The sequence below is a fragment of the Watersipora subatra genome, chromosome 9 (genome assembly GCF_963576615.1).
Source record: "Watersipora subatra chromosome 9, tzWatSuba1.1, whole genome shotgun sequence".
NCBI classification, from domain to species: Eukaryota; Metazoa; Bryozoa; class Gymnolaemata; order Cheilostomatida; family Watersiporidae; genus Watersipora; species Watersipora subatra.
The window spans coordinates 63,472,645-63,499,575 of record NC_088716.1 but is presented as its reverse complement, the minus strand read 5'-3'; the positions used below and the strand labels follow the sequence as shown (position 1 = coordinate 63,499,575).

The 26,931-nt window shown below is 38.5% G+C and overlaps 2 protein-coding genes across 2 annotated transcripts in view; one reads left to right on the top strand and one right to left on the bottom strand.

Moving 5' to 3' along the window:
• LOC137403833 (innexin unc-9-like) overlaps positions 1 to 26,931 on the top strand; it is a 120,659-nt gene that overhangs the window by 77,447 nt on the left and 16,281 nt on the right. The gene's annotated exons all lie outside the window — the stretch shown is intronic.
• The window catches only part of LOC137403823 (smad nuclear-interacting protein 1-like), a 30,122-nt gene continuing 3,194 nt past the window's right edge, over positions 4 to 26,931 (bottom strand). The window contains exons 2-8 of the mRNA XM_068089887.1: positions 18,724 to 18,840; positions 16,963 to 17,246; positions 16,463 to 16,572; positions 5,913 to 6,080; positions 5,482 to 5,627; positions 5,108 to 5,208; positions 4 to 319 (exon numbers count right to left, since the gene is read on the bottom strand). Coding sequence (XP_067945988.1) covers positions 205 to 319; positions 5,108 to 5,208; positions 5,482 to 5,627; positions 5,913 to 6,080; positions 16,463 to 16,572; positions 16,963 to 17,246; positions 18,724 to 18,798 — 999 coding nt within the window. The 5' untranslated portion in view covers positions 18,799 to 18,840 and the 3' untranslated portion in view covers positions 4 to 204. The remainder of the gene's footprint in view (positions 320 to 5,107; positions 5,209 to 5,481; positions 5,628 to 5,912; positions 6,081 to 16,462; positions 16,573 to 16,962; positions 17,247 to 18,723; positions 18,841 to 26,931) is intronic.

Genomic DNA, 26,931 nt, shown 5'->3' with positions numbered 1-26,931 from the left:
TGCTGATATTTATCATCCTTGTGTTATTATACAAGAATTCCTATTAAAATAGAAATAAAATATTGTATGGTATAAAACTGGCACTTTCTTGAATACTTAATGGGAAAGACCGCTGATGTCCAGGACTGCTGAACATGCTTTACATATATACAGATACATAGATACAACAGATACATAGGTACAACAGATAACGAGACCATTTGGCTAGTCTACCGCATCAGACCCGGAAGGTGAGACATCCACATTGTCATGTAGGATAACATAGTCCCTCGAGCTGAAACCAAATTTTATTGTGTCCTTTTCCAGCAACTCGACATACCTGCAAAAGAATGATAAGTGGTCTGAGAGACGCACTCATTCTTTTATCGACTGTTACCCAACGGTAGCTTTCTTATTCAGTGTTAGCTAGTGATCTCTATTAACTTCAAAGTGCCGAGAGATCTTGTTCTACTGGCGTTACTCATCAGCATCATTCTTAGTTAACAGTCACTGTTCTACTCAGTGTAACTCGGCAGTATCATTCCTATCCAGTGTAACCTGGCAGTATCATTCATATCCATTGTAACCCAGCAGGATCATTCATATCCAGTGTATCCTGGCAGTATCATTCCTACCTAGTGTACCAAGCACTATCATTCATATCTAGTGTACCCCAGCAGTATCATTCATATCCAGTGTAACATGGCAGTATCATTCATATCCAGTGTAACCCAGCAGTATCATTCATATCTAGTGTAACCCAGCAGTATCATTCATATCCAGTGTAACCCAGCAGTATCATTCATATCCAGTGTAACCCAGCAGTATCATTCGTATCCAGTGTAACCCAGCAGCAGAGCTGCTCTCAAATCATGGTGATTTGAATACGTATTTGAATATTTGAAGCAAATCATTTTGTACTGATTTGACACAAATGATGATTTGATTTGAAAAGTTTTGGAAGTAACTTGACTTGATTTGAAGTTTCGGGCTGATTTGAAGACTTGATTTGAAAAATAATTCAAATCACATTGCTATTGATAGCCTTGTCTTCTGTAACCGATCGAAACATTTTTACGACATTTACGAAGTTAGCCCAAACTTTGGCAAGAAATGCACACCATCGGTACCGAGGCTAAGCAACCGCGTGTGTGTGTTCCTCTACAGAAAAAAGAAAAGGACCGCGTGTAGTGTGTGTAAAAGAAATCAACATGAGCAGCTCTGGTAAGTTGTGGAAAAGGCATGTTTGTAGTTGTGGTGCTGGCATTGAATACTTTGATGTAAATTATTTGATTGCTAGTAATTGGTTGTGACTATCCCACACTAACCTCACAATCACTAGTCAAAATAAAAATTACTTGTGCTGTGCCTACGGCATGAATGAATGAATATAGTATTATAATATATAATATTCTATACAATACTATTCCATGCCGCCGACACATTCAATATTCACAGTAATGACAATGTTCATGAATATAAATATGCATTATATTATAATTGGGTAGGATTTAATTAATAAAATAAATTAAAATTTTATTTGTTATATCAAATTTATTAGAATAATATTAAATAACATTTTGATTTAATTTATTATTTTAAATTATAAACGAATAGCATAACAATAACATTCTATCCAAGTAAGTATAATAAATGTAATATTTATATATCATACATAGTTTTAACATTACCATTTATCTATACATTATTATTATATAATTAATTATATTATATGTATAATAATATAATTAATAATATTTTATACACAGTCACTTACTTACTAAGTGATGTATAATACTTAAAATGAGATTTCGATTAAAAAGGACGATGTACAGAAAGAGGAAGTCACATGCACTCAGCAAATACAAACATGTGTTAATGAAGATAATGTGTCGCTGATTTTTTGAATAGAGCACCTTTAGCTAGTACAAGTAACTTGGATTCAGTACATCTGGAGATTGAAAAGTATATGGCAAAAAGCAGATCTTCTTGTAACACTCTAAGCTATTGGCAAGGTGAGACACAGCTACTGAGGCTTAGCAAGCTGGCGCTGAAGGTCCTTTCAGTACCAGCTTCATCAGCTCCCATAGAACGGGTTTTTAGTAAAAGTGGCTTCATCATGAGGCCACACAGGAGCTCCTTGACATCTGAAAACTTGCGCAAGCTAGTTTTTCTAAAATGCAACAAGTGTATTTAAGTAAATGTGTTAATATTATGTAACTGTTGATTATAGGCTCAATGCTTAGTTTCGTTTCCTTCAAGTTCAAGCCTCAGTAACTGAGTTTCACTTGCCAACATTTTCAGGTTTTATCTTATATTTGTATCTTATATTTTGTAACTTTAAACAAGTATCTAAAGTTGTTTTTTTAAATTTGTACATTCTTGCTTAAAAGCTTCAATAAAAGCAGTCACTGCCATGACCATAAACTGTTACATAACCCTCCACTCATTCATTGATGTATCCAGCCAATGGTATGATGTGCTTTGCCATGATGTTTTAATATACCTCGTAGAACAAAGAAAAAAACCTTATCTAGTGATGATTTTAGCATACATAATACATATAGTGGTACAGAGATACAGCTATACTATTCCTATCCATAGAACCCAAAACAGGCAGGGGGCAAACCCCCTACCCTTTCCCCCTGGTTCAGGTCCTATGGATAGGAGTACAGGCTATGCCGCTACAGCTACACTGTAGATTGATCATACTATGCAATAATTGAGCAAACAATTTGAAAGAGTATTTCAAATCATTCTCAAATGATTCAGGATTTGAATTCGTTATTGGGCTGATTTGATTTGCTTTGCTTCGAATCTGCTGACAAGGGTAGGGAATTTGATTTGATTTGTAGTTTGCCGGATATGATTTGATTTGAGTCATAAAAAAGTCATTTGAAAGCAGCTCTGCCCAGCAGTATCATTCAGATCTAATGTAACTCAGCAGTATCATTCATATCTAGTGTACCCCAGCAGTATCATTCACACCTAGTGTACTCAGCAGTATCATTCATATCCAGTTTAACCCAGCAGTATCATTCATATCCGGTGTAACCCAACAGTATCAGTCATATCTAGTGTAACCCAGCAGTGTCACTCATATCTAGTGTAACCCAGCAGTATCATTTATATCCAGTGTAACCCAGCAGTATCATTCATATCTAGTGTAACCCAACAGTATCATTCCTATTCTACGCAACCCAGCCATATTATCCCTACCCAGTTTAACCCAACAGCGTCATATCATTCCTATCCAGTGTAGCTTAACAATGCTACAGTAGACGCTCCTATAACGTATACCTATAACATAAATTCCAAATGACGTAAAAATTTTATGCAGTTTTTGCTTCGTACTCCATAAAAATTTTATATAACGTAAATTGTCAAGTAGGGGCAAGTTCTCAAATTTGATTTTAATGGCAACACATCTCGCCGCACTTGTGAGAAAACATGACATATGTATTGCGTTATATTTAGTATATATACAGCTTCCATGACATTTTAGTTTGTCGTGATAGATCATCAGACGTGTCGAAAAAACAGAGAATAGGTAGCTGCGAAATTGTGCGATCGATTGGTGCAAGTGTTACAGGGTCGATCTATCAATCTTAATGTCACGAGGTGGGAGTATCGCCAAAAGTTACCTTTAATCTTAACCTTGACCCCTGAATACAAATAGACGGTGAACAGAAAGACACCGCCTTTTTCATGGTAAAAAATATTTTGTCTTTCTTTATTGTAGATATATAAATTATTTGTTATCAGTGTTACTTTGCAGAATAGACTTTGCTGTCTAGAAAAAATAATCAAATCGTTGTAATTGTACATCGACTAGGTGCATCTCCCACCAACTTATTGTAAAATTACAGCAACCATAGTCTATAGGACCAGTGAAATTGATCAGAAAAAGGAGACAAGCTGTCGATGCCAACTAGTAATATTACAGTTACGATACAGACAACAGATACAGACAACAGATACGGACAACAGGCGACAGATACAGACAACAGAAACAGATACAGACAACAGATACAGCTCCCAAATACAAAGCTAAGTTTAGTTTTTTCTTTTTGTATAGCTAAAGGGGTGAGTTTGGAAAGATCATGAAACGGATTAGGCAGTTTACATGTATTTTACTGTTCGTATAACACAAAATCCTTATAATTTAAATGCTCTTGGAATGGATTTTTTACATTGTAGGAGCGTCTACTGTATTTCTATTCAGCATGACCCAACAGTATCCTTGCTAGCCAGTGTTACCTCGCAGTATCAATTCTATCTAGTATACCTCAACATTATTATTCCTATACAACATCACCCAACAGTATCATTCCTATCAAGTGTTACCTAACAGCTTCTTACCTTCCTACTACACTAGATGTTCACATAATGTAAACCTCCTATAACTTAAATTCCAGATAATGTAAATCGTCAAGTCGGTGCAAATTCTCAAACTCGATTTGAATAACAAAAAATCTCATAGCAGGCTTACGAATATCATTCTCTTGCGCCGCATCTGGGAGAGAAAACGACGAATAGGGAGCCTCTATTATATATACTAGTACCTTCACAGTCTAACATACCATGAGAGATCATCAGGTATGCGGATTGATCATATATACGGATGTATACACCCATAGATATGATCAATCTATGTCAATCCATGAATACGATTAAATCTTTTGACTCGGTGCATGCATGTCAATTGGTCAGGTCCATATATGTGTCCACAGATTTACATGAGCGGAAATTCAACGATGGATGGCAACTAGGTGAATTCATATTCTGAACATTGTACAAATGCTCAAATATCCTATTCCTTGTACAAATGCTCAAACATACTATACATTGTACAAATGCTCAAATATTCTATACAAAATCACTGATGTTAATAGAAAGTGAACTGTGGACTGGGGAGTTATTACTAGATACGATCATGTAGCACAGACTTGCTTGTTCCCATCATTAGTGGTGGCTAAGCAATGAATAGCTCATTCCTATTTCAACTATTAAGGCTTTTCAGGATATTGGTGAACAAGCGCACCTGTTACACTGTGACACTCCTGTTACAGGCAGACACCGGCTACTACTGCCATCTAGAAAATGAATGAACCAGTTGGGTACCTACCGTTGAGCTTCAATTTGCTTGTTGTTGACAAAAGTACCATTTGCTGAGCCAAGGTCCATGATGTATGGGCGAGTTCGCCGCCCCTTCATACCATCATCTTTCTGTAAGTGAAAAAGACTAACAACAGAGACACTCATTGACTCCGTTCTTTACTAGCTTAAGAGGAGGGTAAACCAGCGCATGCGATTAGGATATAACATTCAATGTGTGTACAGCTCCATGAAAAACCATATTTTGCAAGCAGAATAGTGGACTTATTGTATACTCAAGAGATCTAAACTGGAGGACAGCATGCTGTTTTGAGTAGTGGACTTACTGTATACTCAAGAGATCTAAACTGGAGGACAGCGTGCTGTTTTGAGTAGTGGACTTACTGTATACTCAACAGATCTAAACTGGAGAACTGCGTGCTGTTTTGAACAAGATGGATGATCAACTGGTATGTCTGCAACTTTTCGATCTCGCCCAAGGAGATAACCACTCTGTCTGTGTATATGTAAAACAGGCATCGCTGTGTCCCCTATCAAATATTGACGATAATTAGCAGGTTATTCTGCATTTTGTCGATTATTCTACAGTTGCACAACATATACAAAAGGCAGCTGCGACAGCTCACTCTTATAGTGATATAAAAGGCAGGGGTGACAACTCACCTTTGAAGTGATATTAAAGGAAGGGGAACAACTCACATTGGAAAGGATATAAAAGGCAATGTTTAGAACATATTACCTATTATATTAGGATATTTTTTATATCCTTTCAATCTCACCTTTTTAGGGAAGAATAAATAGGGGTGACAACTCACCTTTGAAGGGATATAAACGCCATTTTAATTTTGGTTTGCGGGCTTCTGGGGGCTCATTATACTTGACCACAACTCCTCTGTATGTGTTTGTGTCATCGGCAAGCTTTCCTGAAAGCCCATAGTCAGGTTTGGATTTGTCTTCTTCTCCTGTAGCAGCCGCCTGTGTTTCTAATAAACAGCCAAAGCACACGACAAAGATTATTTCTACTAGACTTACGATAACCAGCTGCAAGTACGTGCAGGTACATACATGTACTTACATCAGCCAGCCGTAAGTACGTAAATGAACGTACATGTACTTACAACAGCCAGCCATTAGTACAGTAAACATTCTTACAACGTAAACGATCCGGTCCACAAATGCCTAACCAATTCTGAAATTATACTAACTTATCGTTTTAGCCTTTCAAAAAGGAACAAAACTAAAGTTATCTTTTTAATTTAATGACTGTACAGTAACATCAACAACTGTTTTGCTTTTTCCTATCACTTTTACTTGGTTCAAAGTTCATGATTTTCGTAATTTTACATCAAGTTAAGGGAAGTGCATTACTTCAATTTCAATTTAAATCTACTTCAGAATCAAAATTTTTTTGACAGCAAGGTCTATGCTGCAAAGAAAACATTCTATATGCCTAAAATATATATCTTTACTATAATAAGAGCGGTGTCTGGCTGTCCATCCAAAGCCAGGGTTAAAAGTCAGGATAAAAGATTGCCTTCGACGAGACTCCAACTCTTGACATTTGACAGACTGACACTCTAACGCCTGCACCAATCAATGGACGACCTCCTTTGGGTTTTCTGAATAAATGTGCAGCTACTTAATATCTATGCTTTCTCGGCACACCTGACAATCTCTCACAGCATACCAGACTTCTAGGGTGCTAGTATATATACATGCTATAGAAATACCCTTAAAGGTTTACTTGCAACAAAATTCACATTACACTTATTTGGTATCAAAAGGTTCACCATGTCTTACTGTGTTGTGTTGTAGGTGCAAAGTATGTGGAAATGTGATTACAAGCTCTTAAAAGCTCCAAAACGAACAGTTAATTGCCACCATCACAAACCCGCCGTAGATTGGAATCTCTTCATTTCCATTACAGACTCAAACATTTCAGTTATTGTTTTGACACGTGATGTTATCACATGAAATTAAAGGCCAAGAAAAGGCTCAATATAAAACGTCTCGTAGCACTAGTTTACGACAAACACTTATGGATTTACCGGAAAACCCCTATCAAATATAAATGCTCGCTACTTTACAGTTTCATTTCAGCCTGGTCTAATCATCTAGTTGTAATCTGATCATGTGACCCATACTTCCTGTCAAATAGGGCAGACAATTTCTGCAGCATTTTTCGACTATCACAGGTGACCAACAGGCTCTTTATGTTTATCAGATGATGATATGCACTCCTTCAAGCTAAGGTTAAAAAAATAATCAAATTTTTTCGGTAGGTTTTGAGATATCAGTGCTCAAAGTGACAGCATTACAATGATGATGAAACAAATGCGTAAGGACAATAGACGTGGTTTTATTGAATGCGTGAAGTATATTTGTGAAAATATTTCGACGAATGAGGCTGCATGAGAGTGTAAACAGAAGCCATCGTGTTCAACTACGTTACATTTGATTGGATTCCAATCTACGGCGTTTTCGTGGATGGCTGCGATTAACTGTTCATTTTTGAGCCTTTAAGAGCTTGTTATCACCTTTCCACATATTTGGCACCTACAACACAGCAGAGTAAGACATGGTGAATCTTTTGATAATAAATAACTGTAATGTAAATTTTGTTGCAAGTCAACCTTTAAAGGTCAAGTAGCGTGGTTATTTCCAGTTTGTTTCAGTTGTGGTGGAAGCTAGCTTGGGCATGGCTCTTTTGAGGGGTGGGGGAGAAAGAGGCATGGCTCTCTTTCTCCCCACAAAAATCACATGATCTCGGGTTAGCCCGCCTCTTTACAGTGCCCAATGGCACTGTTTCGTTTTAAACAGCAAAGTTGCTGCCATGTTAAAAAGCACTGTCCTGAGTTCTGCGGCCTATACAAAGGTGCCTATACAGCTATACAAATGTACTACTCATTAAATAAAATAAATTAATGAGTAGTAATTTACATGCAATTAATATTTACTGCCAACGTGTACCGAGAAGGTCATGTAAACGTTTGTTTCTTGCGGTCACTGGAAAAAAGCGCTTCTCACCTACTAAATTTCCACACCAAAAAGGTAAGTACTTCTTATTCAATATTGTATTGTCTATAAATTGCCACACTTCCAATACATAACCCTTTTACTTGCGTCCATGTACAAATTTAGCTATCGGCCTACTGCCAGCCATTTTGTCGATGTTGCTTCATATGTATACAATATTTTTTCAATTTCAAACTCCATCTAGAACGTTTGTTTTGGTTATATATTTCATTTTGCCAACATGTTAACAAGCACTGCTATGCAAAAAATTCATTTTATCTATACTTTGTGCATTGATAAAGCGATGTGAAGCTACAAAGCTAAAACGATCCTCTACAATGTTCCTTATTCTTACAAAACTATTACTTTCACCACCATCAGAGTCAGTGCTGCTATTGCTATTTTAATTATCTGTATAATCACAAAAATCTGAATCGGCTATAATGTCATCAACATAAGAAATTGTTTTCTAACCCGATGGCGTTTTCAAAACTTGCACAAAAAATGGTTGTTTCTAAGTTAAAAATTCTCAAACAAAGATTTAAAATTAAACTTTAGGCTAATTTTATAGAGAAATCTTTGGACAACACTGTCACTACCATAAAATTCTTAGAGATCATTGGTTATGTTATCAATGAATAATAAAATTCAGTTACTAGCAATTGCTGGGAAAGTCGCAAAAATGTGTCTACAGCGGTCGACCATAGAATACGCATGAATGAGTCTACTTCAGTGAAAGGGTTGAAAACGTTGGATTTGCCACTGTTTGTGATAGTAAACATGTTCATTTCTTTCCGCAGCTGAGTTACTTTTACTTTTTTCCCAGCTACGAGTACTACAGAACTACAGAACTTGCACGAGTACTGCTACTGCATTTTACTTACTAAATTTCTACATCGAAAATGTAAGTACTTCTTATTCAATGTTCTATTGCCTATGAGTTGCCACACCTCCACTACTTAAAACGTTGGATTTGCAACCGTTCGTGATAGTAAGCGTGTTCATTTCCTTCCGCAGCTGACTTACTTTCACTTTTTTTCCAGCTACGAGTACCACAGAACTACAGCTACTACAGAACTTGCACGGGCACTCCGAGCCTGGCGATAGGCGACGGTGAGAAAAAAGCGAGCAGCGTATATTACAAAAAAGCACACCATCTCATTCACTTTTAGAAACGCTTGAAGCAGTACAACGCCTCCCAAAAAGCCTACTGCCCAAACACAAGAACAGATTGATTCCTGTAGAGAAAGAGACTGAATTCGCAAAGCAGCAGCTAAACGAGCAAAAACTGCAGAGCAAACACAGCTATGCCTACAACGAAACAGAATAGCTACTGCATCTGCTAGAGGTGCAGAAACTGCAGAGCAAACACAGCTACGCCTACAACGAAACAGAGTAGCAGCTGCTAGAAGAGTAAAAACCGCTGAAAAAACACAGGTACATTGAGAGCAGGCCAGAATAGATGCTGCAGCTGCTAAAAGTGCAGAGACTACTGAGCTGACCCAGCAGCGACTCATACGGCTCAGAGCAGCCGATACAGCGGCCAGACATGCAGAAACCTCCGAGCAGATGCAGCAGCGACAAGAACATGATGCACTAGCTACAACAGCTGCTCGGCAAGCTGAATTTTCAGAGCAAATGAAACGGCGACAACAGCAAGATGCACTAACTACAGCAGCTGCTATCAGGCGCCATGTATGGGCAGAAAACTTCGCACTTGAATACAGTCCTGCAACACAGTATAGGGCTGAATTTTTCTATGGGACGAATGTCCAAAAATGCTCCAGATGTAATGCCTTATGTTGGAAAGGCGAGAGGCCATATATGTAGTTTATATAGTAGATTTTATTGATAATACATTTTATCAACACAACCACATTACTGCTGCACAGTTTGTATATACCATGTCAAAACACAGGCTATAGACGAAGAACTGGTGAGTCATGATTGGTGTTTTAAGCATGTAGAAGTCTCAATTCAATAAATGCTGGCGATAGCTTAGTGCAATAGCAAAATATTTTCTAGAATTTCCTAAAGTATGTAAATCTTTTCAATACTGCCAGTTTGAAAAACTTCAGTTTGCCTAGCAATCTCAATTTCATTATCAGTTGTGTACAGAATTAGGACAACTCCATATTGAGTTATATACCAAATTCGAGTCACAGAAGCATGACCAGCCGAGCTGGAAAGGGCGAAGCACATATAAGGAGCCCAGATGAGCAGGAGAAAGCAGAGTACCTGAAAGTCTCATCCCTTGCAATTAATTGTACGCGCAACCTTGACTGCATTGTTATATGTTCGAGAAATATATACACTTATCGCCTTGCACTCTATTGGTTTGTTTTCTTCTGGAGCTAGTAGAGCAACTCAGTTGATTCTTTTACACAACCATGAACCCTCTCTGATTAGATAAAATGGTTAACATGTCCAGTTGATGCTCAAGCATGGAGAAAGAAGACATACATATATATATATTTTTTCTCAGTGTTGGCATGTTGCCAAAATTATCAACAGGCAATGTCCCAGGCTAATAGCAAGTGGCAGACAACTCTCATTGTTTATAAGGTGATTTTAATACACGGACAACGCCGGGTAGCACAGCTAGTATATATTATATCTCAGTGTTTGTAGTCCGAATGTCCAGTTATAGCGACTAAGTTTTAGGAGCGAAACATCTGCAAGCAGTGGATTTGATCTCTATACCTCCAGTTCTGCAGATAGGCGTAGTATCCATTACACTATGCATCCAACTGACAATACTAATGAATAATTGTCCACATGTTTATTAAAATACACATGCTTAAACGCTTGCAAGAACACTGTTGGTTACTACTAGCACGCTTGTAGACAATGTAGACAACGCTTGTGAGTGCAATGTAACAATTATAAACACAATTATAAGCGCAGGCTGGCTTCAGACACGGATGACATCATAGGAAAGATTTAAGCCAGCTTATGTTACTAGCTTAAGTTACTCAAATTGATTGGGTGATTATTTTAATCCCGTGCAACGGCAAGCAATCATTTAGTATAGTTATATAAGTAGGTGTGAGGTGAGTTATTTAACTTTTGACTCCAACTTTTGGTACTCTTCTGTGCTGCACACGAATATGTATGAATTAGCTCTCCAATTGATTGAGCTTTTTAACAAATCGGGTCTAATTTGACAGTGGCACTTATATTAAGCGCTAAGTTAAATTTCTAAAAACCAAATTTTGAATCTTTAACCTGTCAAATAAATCTTTGGGAACTTGTAAGTTTATTGTACTGCAGCACACTATTAGCTATCAACTCAATTTCTTCATTTTATAAACTAGTAAAACTACCATACACAAATATAATATTGTATATATTATAGTACAAAACAAAAATTTAATGATTTGTTTGAGCTCAGCCAAACAATTCTGTCTGTACAACATTAACGATGTGATTGCACCATTGAAGTCATTTAAACGAAATTAAGAACAATATAAGGCTAGAACATCAGCTACAATTTGATGTTAGTTTTGTCGTTGTAGACCAGCCCAATCCAGAGATATAAGCGTTTGAATGAAATCATTCTTTGAAATGCTCAGATTCAAGCGGGTGCTGTATTTGTGACATATATAGTGAGCGTATATGAACAAGTCCGTAAGTGATAAATATGCTATCTCTTTTTTAGCCAATCATCAGCGCGAAAGTTATATATAGGTCATAATAATGATATCGCTAGTAAAACGCATTGACCGTGATATCAAAGATTCTCGTCGTTAGGAAAGTTATTGAATTATTAGATCGAGCATGCTGCGTCGACTCATTTTATTGACGAACAGAATTTTAACAATGCTTCCAACTCTATCGAAGGTGACTCAAAGTTTTCTGAGCATCAGGTGGTTAAAAATTGGGGCAGACAGCTTATAGTTAAAGCTGACAGGCGTCAGCAGCATTATGCTGCAGAGGAAGATAGGAGAATGGTGGTAAATCTATCATCAACTTTGAGTCTCCTATATATATACTAAACTAAAGGTAATAATTTTACTACCACTCATGAATACATTTACTAATTAATAAGATAACTTTTTGCTATCACAAATCACCGTTTCATAACTTTTTATCGTTTCGTCTAGCTATAATATATGCTTCAAATTTTTTTTGACAGTTTTAGTAAGTAAATTAGATTTATGATAAGAATTTATGTTCACTTATCACTTGTAGAAAGTAAGAACAATGAACTGATCAATGTTCGTCTTTAACTGACAGAAACAAAGTTTTGAATTGTTGGCTTGGCGTACTTATGCTTTTATTAAACATTCGTTCATTTTGTAATTTTACACTCTCAATCTATCCAACTCCCAAATTGAAAGCTATCAATAGATACACGTTAGAACGACATACTTATGAATGATATATATTTATTACATTTGTTTTATTGATTACAGGATGTTTACGTGGCGTCACCAATGGAGCAGTTGTGTCAGTGTGGAAACTGTCATACACGGGAAAGAGAGAAATGATTACGTGCAGCACAAACTATGATATGTGGCATTCTGTTTCTCAGACTGGTCTCAAGTGTGTTGCAGAAGGGCTGGAGATTACAGACCTTATAAAACCAGGTCCATTAAGAGTGGCCTGCTATAACTACCGTCTCTACCATGGTAGGTTTCTTAGCTAATTGTATTTTTATTGCTGATAATTTTACTAGATGTCATATCACTTCCAAGAGACACTCAATAAGTTATCTAATGATAATAAAAGTTTAATATTTTCTTAGTACCCAAGTATCCAGCTGCAGAGTGTCTGAAACCATCTGAAAGGCTTACAGAGGAAATCATGCACCTACAGATTATTGGTATTTTGGACATACTCAGAAGGACTTACAAAAGCAGAGTGGTGGCCACTACCAACCTGCGTATACAACATGGTGAGAGCTACATATCTTAGGTCCAAAGATGAAGAGTAATATCCAGATATGATACATACAGAGTTTGAGCTTACTGCAGGAGAGTGATTCGTCCTATTATATGAGCTGTAACTATGTGAGTGGCCATGACTTGGATGGATGTTTTTAATGCAAACATTTTGCTGAGATGAAAATTTTTGGCTTGTAAAAATTATATAATAAAATAATGTTGAGGATGATGCTAAACAAGATTTTGCAGAACATATTGAATACATCAAAGCCCCGTTGCCACCTGTGTTGAAATCACGTCTGATAGATAGATTTATGAAATGCAATAAGAGCTGTATTGACATGTACTTTTGTATAGCTCGACCATTTGTTTAGTACTTGAATCAACTAATCAAATGTGACCAGTGAATTCTATTCTACAAATTAATACCAATAATGACTCGATAACGTTGACAGTCGACTACACACTGGTTTCACCACATGTTCTTTTCAAAGACGCAGCTAACTTATTTTACTTACGGTAGTAAGAAACTAGTTTTCGGTGTGGGCAATGATATACAGCCCCAGGATAGGCGACGAGCATAATGTGGGCGGGGCTTTTGGGAGGCTGTATATAATTAGTGTGGGTAGCGATGGAACTGTGCCGATACAAAGACCTTATTCTACATAGTTTGCTTGACAGAACTACCGTAGACCGGTAGAATTGGTAGTCGGTACTCAGATGTTTACACAGCATTCAGAAAAAATCAATATGACAAGTTTTTAATTTTCCTTGTTTGAGGCGTTTGAGACATGGGTAATAATGTATCTGTAGCTAGATTTAAAATTTTCTTTTAGCCAACACGAGCAAATACAAGATAAAATATATGCCAATAGAGCCGCGTAGGACTAGACCTTTATCGCAATAGCCGATGTGAATACGAGAGATAGAGACAGGTTGTATCACACGTTACATCATTTTGGGAAAGTCTGGGCATGTTTTTTTGGCCTGAGTGTTTTTATCGCGATCAAATTTTGTCGATTTTAATCTTCAAATATCTTGCCAATGAGATCGCCTAACACAACAAACAACATATCAACTGATAGACAAAGAAAAATACTTTCTTTTACAATCAACTCAAATTTTACACAACCACATCTTTAAGGAGATATTGAGCAGCCAGCCGAGTGAACAACCTTTTGAGATCCATAAAAGACTCGATTGAGTAGAGGAGGTCGAATGAGTCGAGTTCGCTGAGCCAGCTCCTATCTCTTGCTCAATTGAGGCCATGCCGACTGGAGAGCCGACCACGACTCGGTTCCGGCAGCTACGTGTAGAGTTGAAGAAGCTGCCTGCCGAGCCAGCCAAGGACACAATCCGGAGAGAGCTCTCTATTAGTGGCACCACCTGGCCAAAGGTGACCGAGGCAGTGCTGAAACAGCTTGGCACGTGCAGACTGAGTTGCATCACCACCAGCATTCAGGCTAGGCAACATGTGCTACAGCACTTCGTCATCTACGTGTGTCCCTGCCAATGGCAACACGTTTCCCCTGATCAAGCGATATCACACCGAGAGGCACATGTGGGTGGCGAGTGCCGGTAGATACGAAAAGCCGAACGCACTGAATGACTGAACAGACCGAATATCTTTTGGGAGTTGGCCTCCCTCAACTATTATTTATAAATCAATTATTATCTATAAATAATATTGATTGCATGCTTCATATGATTATAATAAATATTACTATATATAGAAATAAATATATTCATTTCCAATTGAATAAAGAAACAATTTTGGCTAGTTATTTAGCTACTAGTTTACCAATGGTTAACAATACTACTGAACAAATAAAACCTTTTGCTTCTACTAGGCATTTCCCTTTATCTGTCAAAGGTAAGGCAAATACTGATTGGACTAGTGACAGCAAAAATACTTCGATTAAATATGTAATATTTTTATTCACAGCGTGCTTCACTGGCACGAAAACAATCAACAGCCTCTAAAATGTTTCTACGGAATTCATTGAGCTATTTATTTATAGAAGTTTGAGTTACGCACCCTTAATCTTAAATAGTCACACAAAAGGGCAACTCCCAAAATATTCGGTCTGTTCAGTCATTCAGTGCGTTCGGCTTTTCGTATCTACCGGGCGAGTGCAGGAGTGTAGTCTACATCATATGATGAAGTCGAGTGATCTATCTTCCTGCAGATAAGAGGATGGCTTGCCGACCTTCCCATAAAGCTGTGTAAGTCTACACTGACCAGGTGCAGTAATGAATTTATTAACCCTTTGCCAGAATCAGTGGGTTAATTGTTTTAAAAGAAATTTGCGTTGTTTGGTTTTCACTATTTTGGTCAACTCAAAAAACTGTTTGCTTTGTACTTGAATCAACTAATCAAATGTGGCCAGTAAATTTTTTTCTACTAATTGATGCTAATAATGACTAGATAACGTTGACTATACATGACTTTTTAGGGATGCAGTTGTTTTGCCATATATTCGAACACAATCTTTTTAAAGATGCGGCTTGCTTATTTTATCTAGTAACTAGTTTCTGGTGTGGGTCGCAACTGAGAACTTCGCTGACACAAAGGCCGCAATGAAATAAGTTAATTCGACAACCTAATTACTGTAGACTGACGAAATCGTAGTCGGTACTCAGATGTTTACACAGCATTTATAGGAAACTAATATGACAAATTTTCAATTAATCTTATTTGAGACATTTGAAACATTTATAATAATGTATCTGTAGCTAGAATTAAAATTTTATTCGAAAAATCATGAGCAAATACAAAATAAAATATATGACAATTATAGAGTCGCGTAGGACTAGACTTTTATCGCGACAGATGATATGAATACAAGAGATAGAGACAGGCTAGACTTTTATCGCAATAGCTGATGTGAATACAAGAGATAGAGACAAGCTGTCTCACTATATACATCATTTTGGGCAAGTCTGGGCACATCTTTTATTTCTGAGCGCTTTTACCGCGATCAATTTTTGTCGATTTTAATCTTCAGATATCTTGACAATGGGAACTAAAGCAACAAACAACATCTTAAATGATAGAAAAACATCGATACTTTTTGTTGAAATCAACAAAATTTGGGTGCAATCACATCTTTAAGCATAGACTACCGGTAATGAAATAATTTTAATAGGGGTTTGTTTACTTTTTGTACTTGCTCCACCATCGTTTGGTAAGGTTATGTTGAAATCTGACAAACACAACAAAATTTAAAAATAAATCTATGGATATTAAATGTATTGGCAGTGCAAGTGTTTCATTTTCAGAAAGGTTTCTAGGAAAAGCATATTATATGCAAGTTAAAATTCGGTATTCCTATCTATATGGTATTAGAGCACACATCTCTAACACTGCAATGATGAAAGTTGGATGTCGAAGTTGACAAAATCTTCAACAATAGAGAAGAAATGGCAGCAATACTTGCTCTCAGTTGTGTAAGACTCACCCTGCTCTGGTTTCCCATATTTAAATTTAGAATCATCCACATCTTCCTGCCGTCTCTTCCTCTTGTCCCTCATTCTTTGCCCCTCATTCCTCCTTCTCTCGTGTCTGTAGCTGTAAAATTAAAAGAAACAATCTTGAAATGATGACGGTAAATGATGTCTTTCTGTAATTGCAGACAATCCACATCATCTATTACGTATCAAGCATGGTTAGCCCAGAAGAAATAAAAAATATCCAAAATTATTTAGACTGTAAGACAGAGAACATTCTTGTTGGGGATAATTCCTGGAGGTGACAGCTGTCAGTACCCGTGAGAACAGTTACCTAGGGGATGCCATATTAATGTAGTCCTCGAAGGGTACAATCTGATGGCATGAGTTTGAGCTCTTATAAATTATGCCTATTATTTGTATAGTCAATTCATCACTCTCATTACCCTCGTCTATTCTTCACAGCAAACCAGCCCTTCCCACCTCTACACCAACTACTTGCACAGCCAACCTGTCCTTATCATCTTTATGTCTGTCCTCACGCCTGCCCTCATGTCTGTCCTCATGTCTGACCTCACGCCTGCCCTCATGTCTGTCCTCGGTCCTCTGACTATGGTGTCTATCAGGAGACACTTTCTCACGCTTGATCGCTCTCTCTGGTGATTCTCTTTCCCATTTTGTCCGTCTTTCTGGAGTTATCCTTTCTTTTTTAATCGATTTCTCAGGAGTTAGTTTTTCTCTTTTCATATGTTTAGAATGGCTGTGAACAATTTTGCTTCTCCTTTCACTTCTATCCTATAACAAAGCTTGTGAATCATTAAAAATATAGCAAAAATTACAAATAGCAAATTTTGGATACAGATCAGCATATTGAAGGAATACCTTTGACAAGCAAATCATTTAAGGAATACCTCTGAGACAACTATACCATTCAAGGAATACCTCTGAGACAACTATACCATGTAAGGAATACCTCTGAGACAACTATACCATTTAAAGAATACCTCTGAGACAACTATACCATTTAAAGAATACCTCTGAGACAACTACACCATTCAAGGAATACCCCTGAGACAACTATACCATTTAAGGAATACCTCTGAGACAACTATACCATTTTAGGAACACCTCTGAGACAACTATACCATTCAAGGAATACCCCTGAGACAACTATACCATTTAAGGAATACCTCTGAGACTACTATACCATTTAAGGAAGACCTCTGAGACAACTATACCATTTAAGGAAGACCCCTGAGACAACTATACCATTTAAGGAATACCTCTGAGACTACTATACCATTTAAGGAAGACCTCTGAGACAACTATACCATTTAAGGAAGACCCCTGAGACAACTATACCATTCAAGGAATACCTCTGAGACAATTATACCATTTAAGGAATACCTCTGAGACAACTATACCATTTAAGGAATACCTCTGAGACTACTATACCATTTAAGGAAGACCTCTGAGATGACTAGATCAGTTAAGGAAAACATCTGACACAACTAGATCATTTAACTCTTTCGCTACCCAATTGATTTTTTACCGGAACATAATTGCATATTTGGTACAACCTAACATTTGACTGAGGCGCATATAACTGTTATAATTTCTGAATCACACGAACTATAAAGATATTTTGATACCAAATTAATCAGCATAAACTTTGACATCAGTTGATGCCATAGAAATACTAGGTATGTGATGCAGAATGAGTTCGGACACTTTTTCAGCCATTCTCACTACTGCCATGAGCATGTCCGAGTCAGATGAGTTATCAATATATTATAACAGCTTACAGCAATATTATTACTGCTAAAAATAAACAAATCCCTCTCAGTAGTACTGGTGTTCAATAAAAAATGACCTAAAGTCCACTGACCTACAATTAGAGAAAGCCTGTAGTTAGAGTGTGTCTGACATGACTGGTCAATGTTAAAAAAAGTGGAATAAAAAAATTTAGTTTTTGCAAAGCGAAACTACCCTCAGGATAGGTTGTAAACATGTTCTCTATTGGCTCAACGCATGCAGATAATTGTGAATGATAATTGATATACTAAGTGATAAGCCATCACTTAGGTATACGCATGGCAACTACAGTGTTCCAATTCTCCTAGCTAACATGCATTTGAGCCTGTATGTTTCAGATAAACCAAGTTGGACTGAAATATTACATAAACATAATTTCAATATGATGACCGTGATTGACATGATTCAGAAAAAGGTGCATATAAACATTAAACCATCTTAAGACTAAGTCTCTTACCACTGAGCGACTCCTTGATCGGCTTGTAGGTCGCTTCTCTCGATATCGATGGGTACTCTTATGATCCGATGGCATACTTTGTGTAAATGAGCGAGACTTGTCGCAGAAAAGGGCATTCTGAAAGTTTTTCAAAATAAACATATAGGCCTATATAAATTTAGCAATACAAATTCAGGCTAATAGTCCTGTTGACCAGACAAATAAGCTTATTATAAAGAATTTAGCAAAAAGGTTAAACTTATAAATTAACTTAGTGGATGAGTCGCTTTTAATCAGGATCCATACACTTTGTGTTCTTGTAGCATAGTAAACCCAAAACTTTAGTACTCTTAGCTAGAGACATGAGTAATTCAAGCCCTAATACAAAGGCGGCACCACCACTTTATACGAACATGTAAGATTTTACATCGACAATTTTCAAAGCCTATACTTGTAGGTAAATTGTAAATATACACCTAGCAGTGTACTTCACTCCACACTGCTTGAGATGTTTTTCTTAAAACAACTTAGGAACAAAACATTTTTTGGATTCACTTCAGTTTTACTTGAGTGCTAAATAGCATGCCTATCCCACAAGCCAACATGTTATTTATAATGTGTCTATCCCATTTAAGATTACAACTAAGTTCAATGCCTAGATATGAACGCGAATTTACATTTTTAAGCCTTACATTATGTAAGTAAAATTCCTGTTGAGAATTTGTTTCTCCCACAGAAAGCCCAGAACATTTTGAGGAATTGAAAGACAACTGCCAATCACAGGCCCAAGATTGCAGGTTATTGAGGTCATTTTGTAAAACTAACGAATTTGCACTAGTATTGTACAGCAAGGCGTCATCCGCGAACAACCGACATTCGGAGGTAATTTGCGAAAGCAGGTAATTGATATATAACAAAAAGAGAAGCGGACCCAAGAGTGAACCTTGAGGCACACCAGACAAAATATCACAGCAAGAAGACTCTTTTCGATCGATCACGACTACCTGCATGTGATTTGTGAGAAAGTTCTCAACCCAGTGGATAATCTGTGAATTTATGCCTGTTATAGATTTAGTTTAGTTATTAGTTTAGAGGTTATATTGTGACTTCCGGGAGACCGTGAGACAACCTCAATGGCGGATGCTGCTTGAGTTATAACTTACATAAATAAATCCTAATAAATACTTGTTTATACCTGACATCTGATCCTGTAATTAATCAAAACTAAAACATGGCGCTGCGAGTAGGGTCAGCAAGCACCTTATGATTGATGTGAACTGTCAGGAGTGAGACATTGTCTCAACAAAGCGTGCTACAGGCAAATCAGTCTATCAATGGAATATTGATCTGACTTTAAACCTCTCAGATAAGTGCAGTATAGTAACCATATAGTATTCTTCAATCTACAGAAATTATGCCAGCAGTAAAATCTCCCAGTGAACTGGATTTCACTAATGCCAGTGAAATGTGGCCTGAGTGGAAAAAGCGTTTTGCCAGATATAGGAGTGCAGCTGACATTGATGCCAAAACAGCCCAGAAACAAGTGGACATACTCATTTTTGTAATGGGGGAAGAAGCTGAAAAAATACTCCCTTTGCTAACAGTAGCACCTGATACTAGTGGTGTTGTATTGTAGTTGTTGTATTGTATTATCACAATAAGTGTTGTATCACAGAAAACACAGCTAACAGGTAAGAAGCACATAAAGGAACTGACTTAGTTAGCAAGCCCATAGCTATGGGTTATTAGACAATTATGCGATTATAGCACAGCTAAAAGAAAGCTGACTGCACAGCTAATATGTAACACATCTCCCTCACTATTCGGAGTTTATGGTTAGTCATGACCTTGTTAGAACTTAGAACTGTCATAGTAATCAGGTCGTCTTCTATTACGAGTAGGATATCTGGGACTTTGTACTGGCCTCTCATCAGGTACAGATTGGGCAGGTTGGATGTTAAGATCATTTGAAGCTGTGATGATATTGTCATTGGTCGATGTATCATTAACTTGAAGTCTAGCTTGTAGCTGATTGGCATGTCGTCTCCATACACCACGGTCTGTTCGCACAGCATACAGTATGTTACCCAGCTTGTTAATTATCGTTCCAGGTATCCACTTAGGTCCAGAGCTATAGTTCCTTGCATAAACCAAAGAGTCTACTTCATACCGTGATGATGTAGAAGATGCTTGACCTGGTGAAAGAGTTTTCTTGTTCTGAATTGGTTTCAGCAAGGTCAGAGTATTTCTCGGCTGTCGTCCATGTAGAACTTCAGCAGGTGATTTCCAGTTCAAAGAGGGATGAGGTAAACATCTGTAAGTGGTTAAAAACAGTTGTAGGGCAGTCTTGATTTTCTCCCCTCCTGCACAATTCTTCTCTACAGATTGCTTAAGAGTCTGGACAAATCTCTCCGCTTCTCCATTCGATGCAGGATGGAATGCGGGAGATGTTATATGTTTAATGCCATGCATGGTGCAGAACTGGTCAAATTCATTTGACACGAATTGTGGGCCGTTGTCTGTAACAATAGTCCGAGGAAGACCTTCATGTACAAAGATCTGTCGTAGCACGCCAATTGTGTCCTTAGAAGTAGTTTTTCCTACATCTAGCATAGCAACGTACGGATATCGGGAATGTGCATCTACACAAACCAACCACATCTGACCTTTGAAAGGTCCTGCATAATCCAAATGAATTCGTTCCCATGGTAGTTGGGTGGACGGCCAACTTTGGTAAGTCTTGGCTGGGTCATTAGCACAGATTCGGCAAGGTTCACAAGCTTTGATTAGCTGTTCTATGTCTGCATTGATGCTAGGCCACCATGCGTATCGACGAGCAAGCTGTTTTACTCTTTCTACACCCCAGTGTGATGTATGCAGCAAGTCTAACACTTTACTCTTCAGAGCCTGTGGAATGACTACTCTAGTAGTGCCATCACGTTGCAAAAGCACAGCCTCCCCATGAACAAAAAGAGACTCCCTCATATTCCAATATGGCCGCAAATGTTCATAGCTAGCTGTAAGCTTACTGGGCCAAAGGCCATTCAGTATCCACTCTTTCACTATCTGTAGTGATGTGTCTTTCATGGTTTCTTGTTTAACAGCCTCATCGTCAAGGGGACCATGATCGAGCTCCTCTTGTATAGTGTGTGAGACCTCAATGCTCTCCTTCTCTTCATCATGGTCAAACTTCGGGTCTGCCCCTATAGGTAACCTGGACAAGCCATCTGCATTGCCGTGCTGTGCTGTAGGTTTGTATCTGATGTCATACTGATAAGCCATCAGTGTGAGGGCCCATCTCTGCAGTCGCTGAGCTGTTAAAACGGGGATATTCTTTTCTGGTGAAAACATGGCAACCAGGGGTTTATGATCAGTAATGAGCGTGAAACGTCTCCCATATAGATACTGTCTAAACTTAGTCACTCCATAGATGATAGAAAGCGCTTCTTTCTCTATCTGTGAGTAATTCTTTTGGTGCACGCTCAATGTCTTTGATGCATGTGCTAGTGGTCTTTCAGCTCCATTTTCCTCTTGTAGGAGTACTGCCCCAATTCCATAGTTAGATGCGTCTGTTGCTAGAACCAGCGGTTTACTCTGGTCAAAATGGGTAAGTTTGGTAGCCTTGATGACACTTTCTTTAAGAACATGGAAGGCCTTGTCACACTCGTCAGTCCAGTCAAACTCGACATTTTCACGAAGAAACTTGTAGAGGGGGGCTGCTTTGCTAGACAGGTCAGCAATGTATGAGCCATAATAGTTGATCTTGCCCAAAAACGCCTGTAGCTGTTGTAAGTTCTGTGGTCGTGGAAGCTGTTCAATAGCCTCTATTGCAGAATTCGAGGGAGTCTTGCCGTTCTTGTCTATTATGTGACCTAGGTATTCAACAGCATTCTTAAAGAATTCGCATTTCTCTCTTTGTATGCGGAGCCCATACTCCTGTAGTCTAGCTAAGAGTTTGTCGAGGTTAGACCAGTGCTCACTCTCACTGCTACCAGTGACAATCAGATCATCCAAGTATGCTGCAACTCCAGGTAAGTCAGCAATCATTGAGTCCATGCATCGCTGAAACTGTGCAGGGCTTGATGCCAATCCAAAACACATCCTGTTGTAGCGAAACAAACCACATTGAGTGTTGATGACACACAACTTCTTTGCATTATCATCTAACTCTAGTTGCAAGTAGGCATCTGCCAGGTCTATCTTGGAAAAGTGTACCCCGCCTCTCAACTTCTCTAGCAACTCTTCAAGGCTTGGTAATGGGTGTTGATCAATTGATATTTGTTGGTTCAACATCTTGAAATCACCACATATACGCACTCTTCCATTTGGTTTGGAAACTGCTACTATTGGAGCAGCATAATCACTAAAGTCCACATGTTCCAAAACACCAGCTTTAACTAATCGATCTAGCTCTTCTTTTACAGCTTGGCGTCTAGAGAATGGCACTACACGAGGTTTAGAAAAGCTTGGTGTGCTTCCTGGTTTCAAGCGTACTGGTACTTTTACCTTTTTACATCGGCCAAGACCTGTCTTGAAGACATCAGAGTACTTAGAGGAGAGTGCAGCGATTTTGTCCCTAAATCCAATAGGGTTACTTCCTGTGACAGTACAGGTAACATCACAACTACCCTGTGTCAATATAGCTAGCCCCTGCTGAGAGAGACCGAATTTGTCACTCCAATCTAGACCAAAAAGGTTTGAGCCTTGTGTTGTGTTTACAACAAGAAGTTTGAGATTTTGTTTTTCCACATCTCCTACCTTCACACTAACTGAACATTGTCCTTTAATCTGTAACTCACTCTGCCCATATGCTTTAAGATGGGTACTGACAGGTAAGAGGGGGGGTGATCCAAGACTTCGGTAGCCTTGCAAATCAACTATAGAGCAAGTAGCTCCTGTGTCCCATTGAAACATTGCATCATGACCATTGACAACAGTTTTGATCCAAACCTTTCTATTGACTCGTTGGAAAAGATTATCTGAAACTGCATGTACTGAATGATAAGGTTCATTTGCATCAGTGAGCACACTTAACACAGAGTTTTCAACTGTCCTAGCAGACTGTTCTGTCTGACTTTGTGCTGCTGTCTTAGCCATACAGACAGCCTCAATGTGACCTTTGACCTCACATTTCCTGCAGACAAATGCTCTGCAGGGACAATTTTTTCTGTCATGTTTAATGTAACAGCTAGGGCAAGACTTCAACATACCTGTGTTCTGTGCATTAGCTTGTTGCTTTCCAATGGTTTGTTGACCTCGGCGTGATCTTTGCTTGTACTGACCTGACATTTTGTTTACTGTGTCTTCGATAGCTGGAGAAGTTGTCTCCCCCTTGAGAATTTTATCGGTCTCCGTTGTCTTGATGAATGCTGTAGCCTTCTTAAGAACATCATTAAGAGAGGGATCAGCATCAAGTAAACACTGGCGACGTACATCAGCATGTGGCGTCTCTTTAATGATTATGTCACGAATTTGTTCATCAACATAACTAGTGCCACAGCCTGTGCTTTTGCACGTGAAAGCACAGTGCCGTGCGAGTCCACGAAGTTCTGCAGCCCAATCAACATAGGACTGACCAGTCTTCATCTTACATTGAGAAAATTCAAATCTTGCTGCCTGAACATGTATGGTATCTGCAAAGTGTTCATTAAGTTTCTCCGACAACTCAGTAAATGACTTGCTTGTAATATCCTCTGCGCCAAATAAGTTTGACAACAAGTCGTATGTCTCAGCTCCTACCCAAGATAGTAAGCATGCTCGTTTCTGACTGTCATCTACCACCCGATACACATTAAAGTGCTGATTGAAACGTTGAAGGTACTGGTTCCATTTTTCTTTACCCCTGTCGTATGCTTCAAACTTGGGTATGGCGACAGCTACTGGTATTGATGCAGCACTATCACTCTTGGTAGCTTCAAACAAGGAGATAAACTGCTTCTGTAGATCAGCGTTTTGCTGCTGGAACTGTTGTTGCTGTTTCTGCATAGCATCGATCAAAGCTTTTATGTTAGGATCCATAGCAAGACAATAGAAAAAATGCTGGCTGTGAGTCCACAATGTTCGTTCCTGACACCAGTTGTTGTATTGTAGTTGTTGTATTGTATTATCACAATAAGTGTTGTATCACAGAAAACACAGCTAACAGGTAAGAAGCACATAAAGGAACTGACTTAGTTAGCAAGCCCATAGCTATGGGTTATTAGACAATTATGCGATTATAGCACAGCTAAAAGAAAGCTGACTGCACAGCTAATATGTAACAAGTGGTACACCTGCGAATACATTGTATGCCAGAACATTAGCTGCGTTTGATGCATATTTCCAACCCAGAGACTGCTCACTACACTACAGTATACTGTTTTCTAACCGTGTTCAGGGTAATCATGAATCTAATGAGGAATACATTAGGGCGCTATATGAGTTAGTCACCAAATGTAATTGGGGAGATGAACAACAAGTGTCTATGTTGAGAACAAGAATCTTGGCTGGTATGAAAGATAAAGAGTTATCCAGGGAGTTGCAATTAGATGACCGTGTGACTTTAGATGCAATTAAATCAAAAATGAGGGCCAAAGAAATAATTCTCAAGCATCAGAGAGAGGAAGTAGATGGGCTAGGCAGCTCTAGCAGCTCAGCAGTAAATTCAGTAGGCTTAGGTGCTGAAGGAGGAGTGGCACCAGTGAATGCAATAAACCGAAAGTGGAGAGGTCAAACGACACCTCATTCTGACAAAAAACTGGTTTCTGACTGTAAATATTGTGGGGGTAGCCATGCACAAGGCCGGTGTCCCGCGTATGGAAAGCGGTGTAACACATGCAATCTATTCAAACATTTTGCCCGAGCGTGCAAACAAGGCCGAGGACAGAGAAGTGACAATTCTCTAAAAACTTTATCTGTAGAAGTAGATTTTCAATGGGAGGGTAATGCGTATGGAAAGCATCAGGCACTGGCGGTGTCTGTAGGAAACCCAGACTCTGAAGAAGAGAGTGACATTGAATTTTCAGTTTTTAGTGTTAACAGGGGTAATGGGGGTTGGTTCTTAGATATTTCTATTGTGAACAAAATTGTAAAATGTCAAGTTGACACGGGGGCCCAGGTAAGCATTATGGACATCTCTACTTTGAAGAGTTTGGGGGTTAGTCGCATCAAGAGCACTAGGATTTCACTACTGGGTTTTGGGGGCCAACAAATTCGGCCACTCGGTAAAGTCTCATTGCGGGTGACAATCAATAAAAGGGCATGCGAAACGATGTTTTATGTAGTTGATGGTTCAGCGCATCAGGGGACTCTGTTGGGATTACCTGCCATCAAGGATTTGGGGCTCATACCGGGTGTAAATGTAGCAAACGAGCTGTCAATCAGCAATGCCGGTTCTAAAAAATGTGAAGACATTGTGAAAAGTTATGAGAGTGTTTTCCAAGGTTTGGGTAAGCTTCAAAACGAAATCAAGTTTCAGTTAAAGCCCTCAGCTGTGCCTAAAGCAGTAGCACCTAGAACAATACCACAGGGTATTAGACAAAAGTTCAAAGATGAATTGAACAAACTGGAAAATGATGGTATCATATGTAGGGATGACGAGCCCTCCGAGTGGCTAAGTCCAACAGTAACTATTAGAAAACCAAATGATAAGATCAGAATATGCTTGGATCCACAGTACTTAAATACTCAATTGATCAGAACACAGTGTCTCATTAGTACCAGCACAGAGATATTTGCTCGTCTACATGGGGCTAAGTATTTCAGTTGTTTAGATGGGAAGCAAGGCTTCCACCAGTTGCCGTTGACTTATGAGCCTTCGAGGCTCACCTGTTTCGTCACACCATACGGTAAGTTTAGATACCTCAGATGCCCTATGGGTATATGTAATGCACCTGAGCTATTTCATGCCAAAATGGTTGACATGTTACAAGGCATTGAGAGAGTAGAGGTATATATCGATGATATTTTGATCCATGCCAAAACGTTAGAGCAGCATAATGATAGGCTACGCCAAGTTTTAGAGAGATGTAAAAGCGCTAGCCTAACCCTAAACAAAGAGAAAAGTGTTTTTGGACAGCAAGTGGTGACTTTTCTAGGTCATGAGTTATCCGAACACGGCGTCTGACCTGGGGCCGACAAGGTAAGTGCTGTGAAGAATATGGTCATACCCACTGATAGCAAAGCAGTTGAGAGGGTACTCGGATTTATAAACTACTTGTCCAAATTCATTCCAGGGCTGTCTGAATGGAC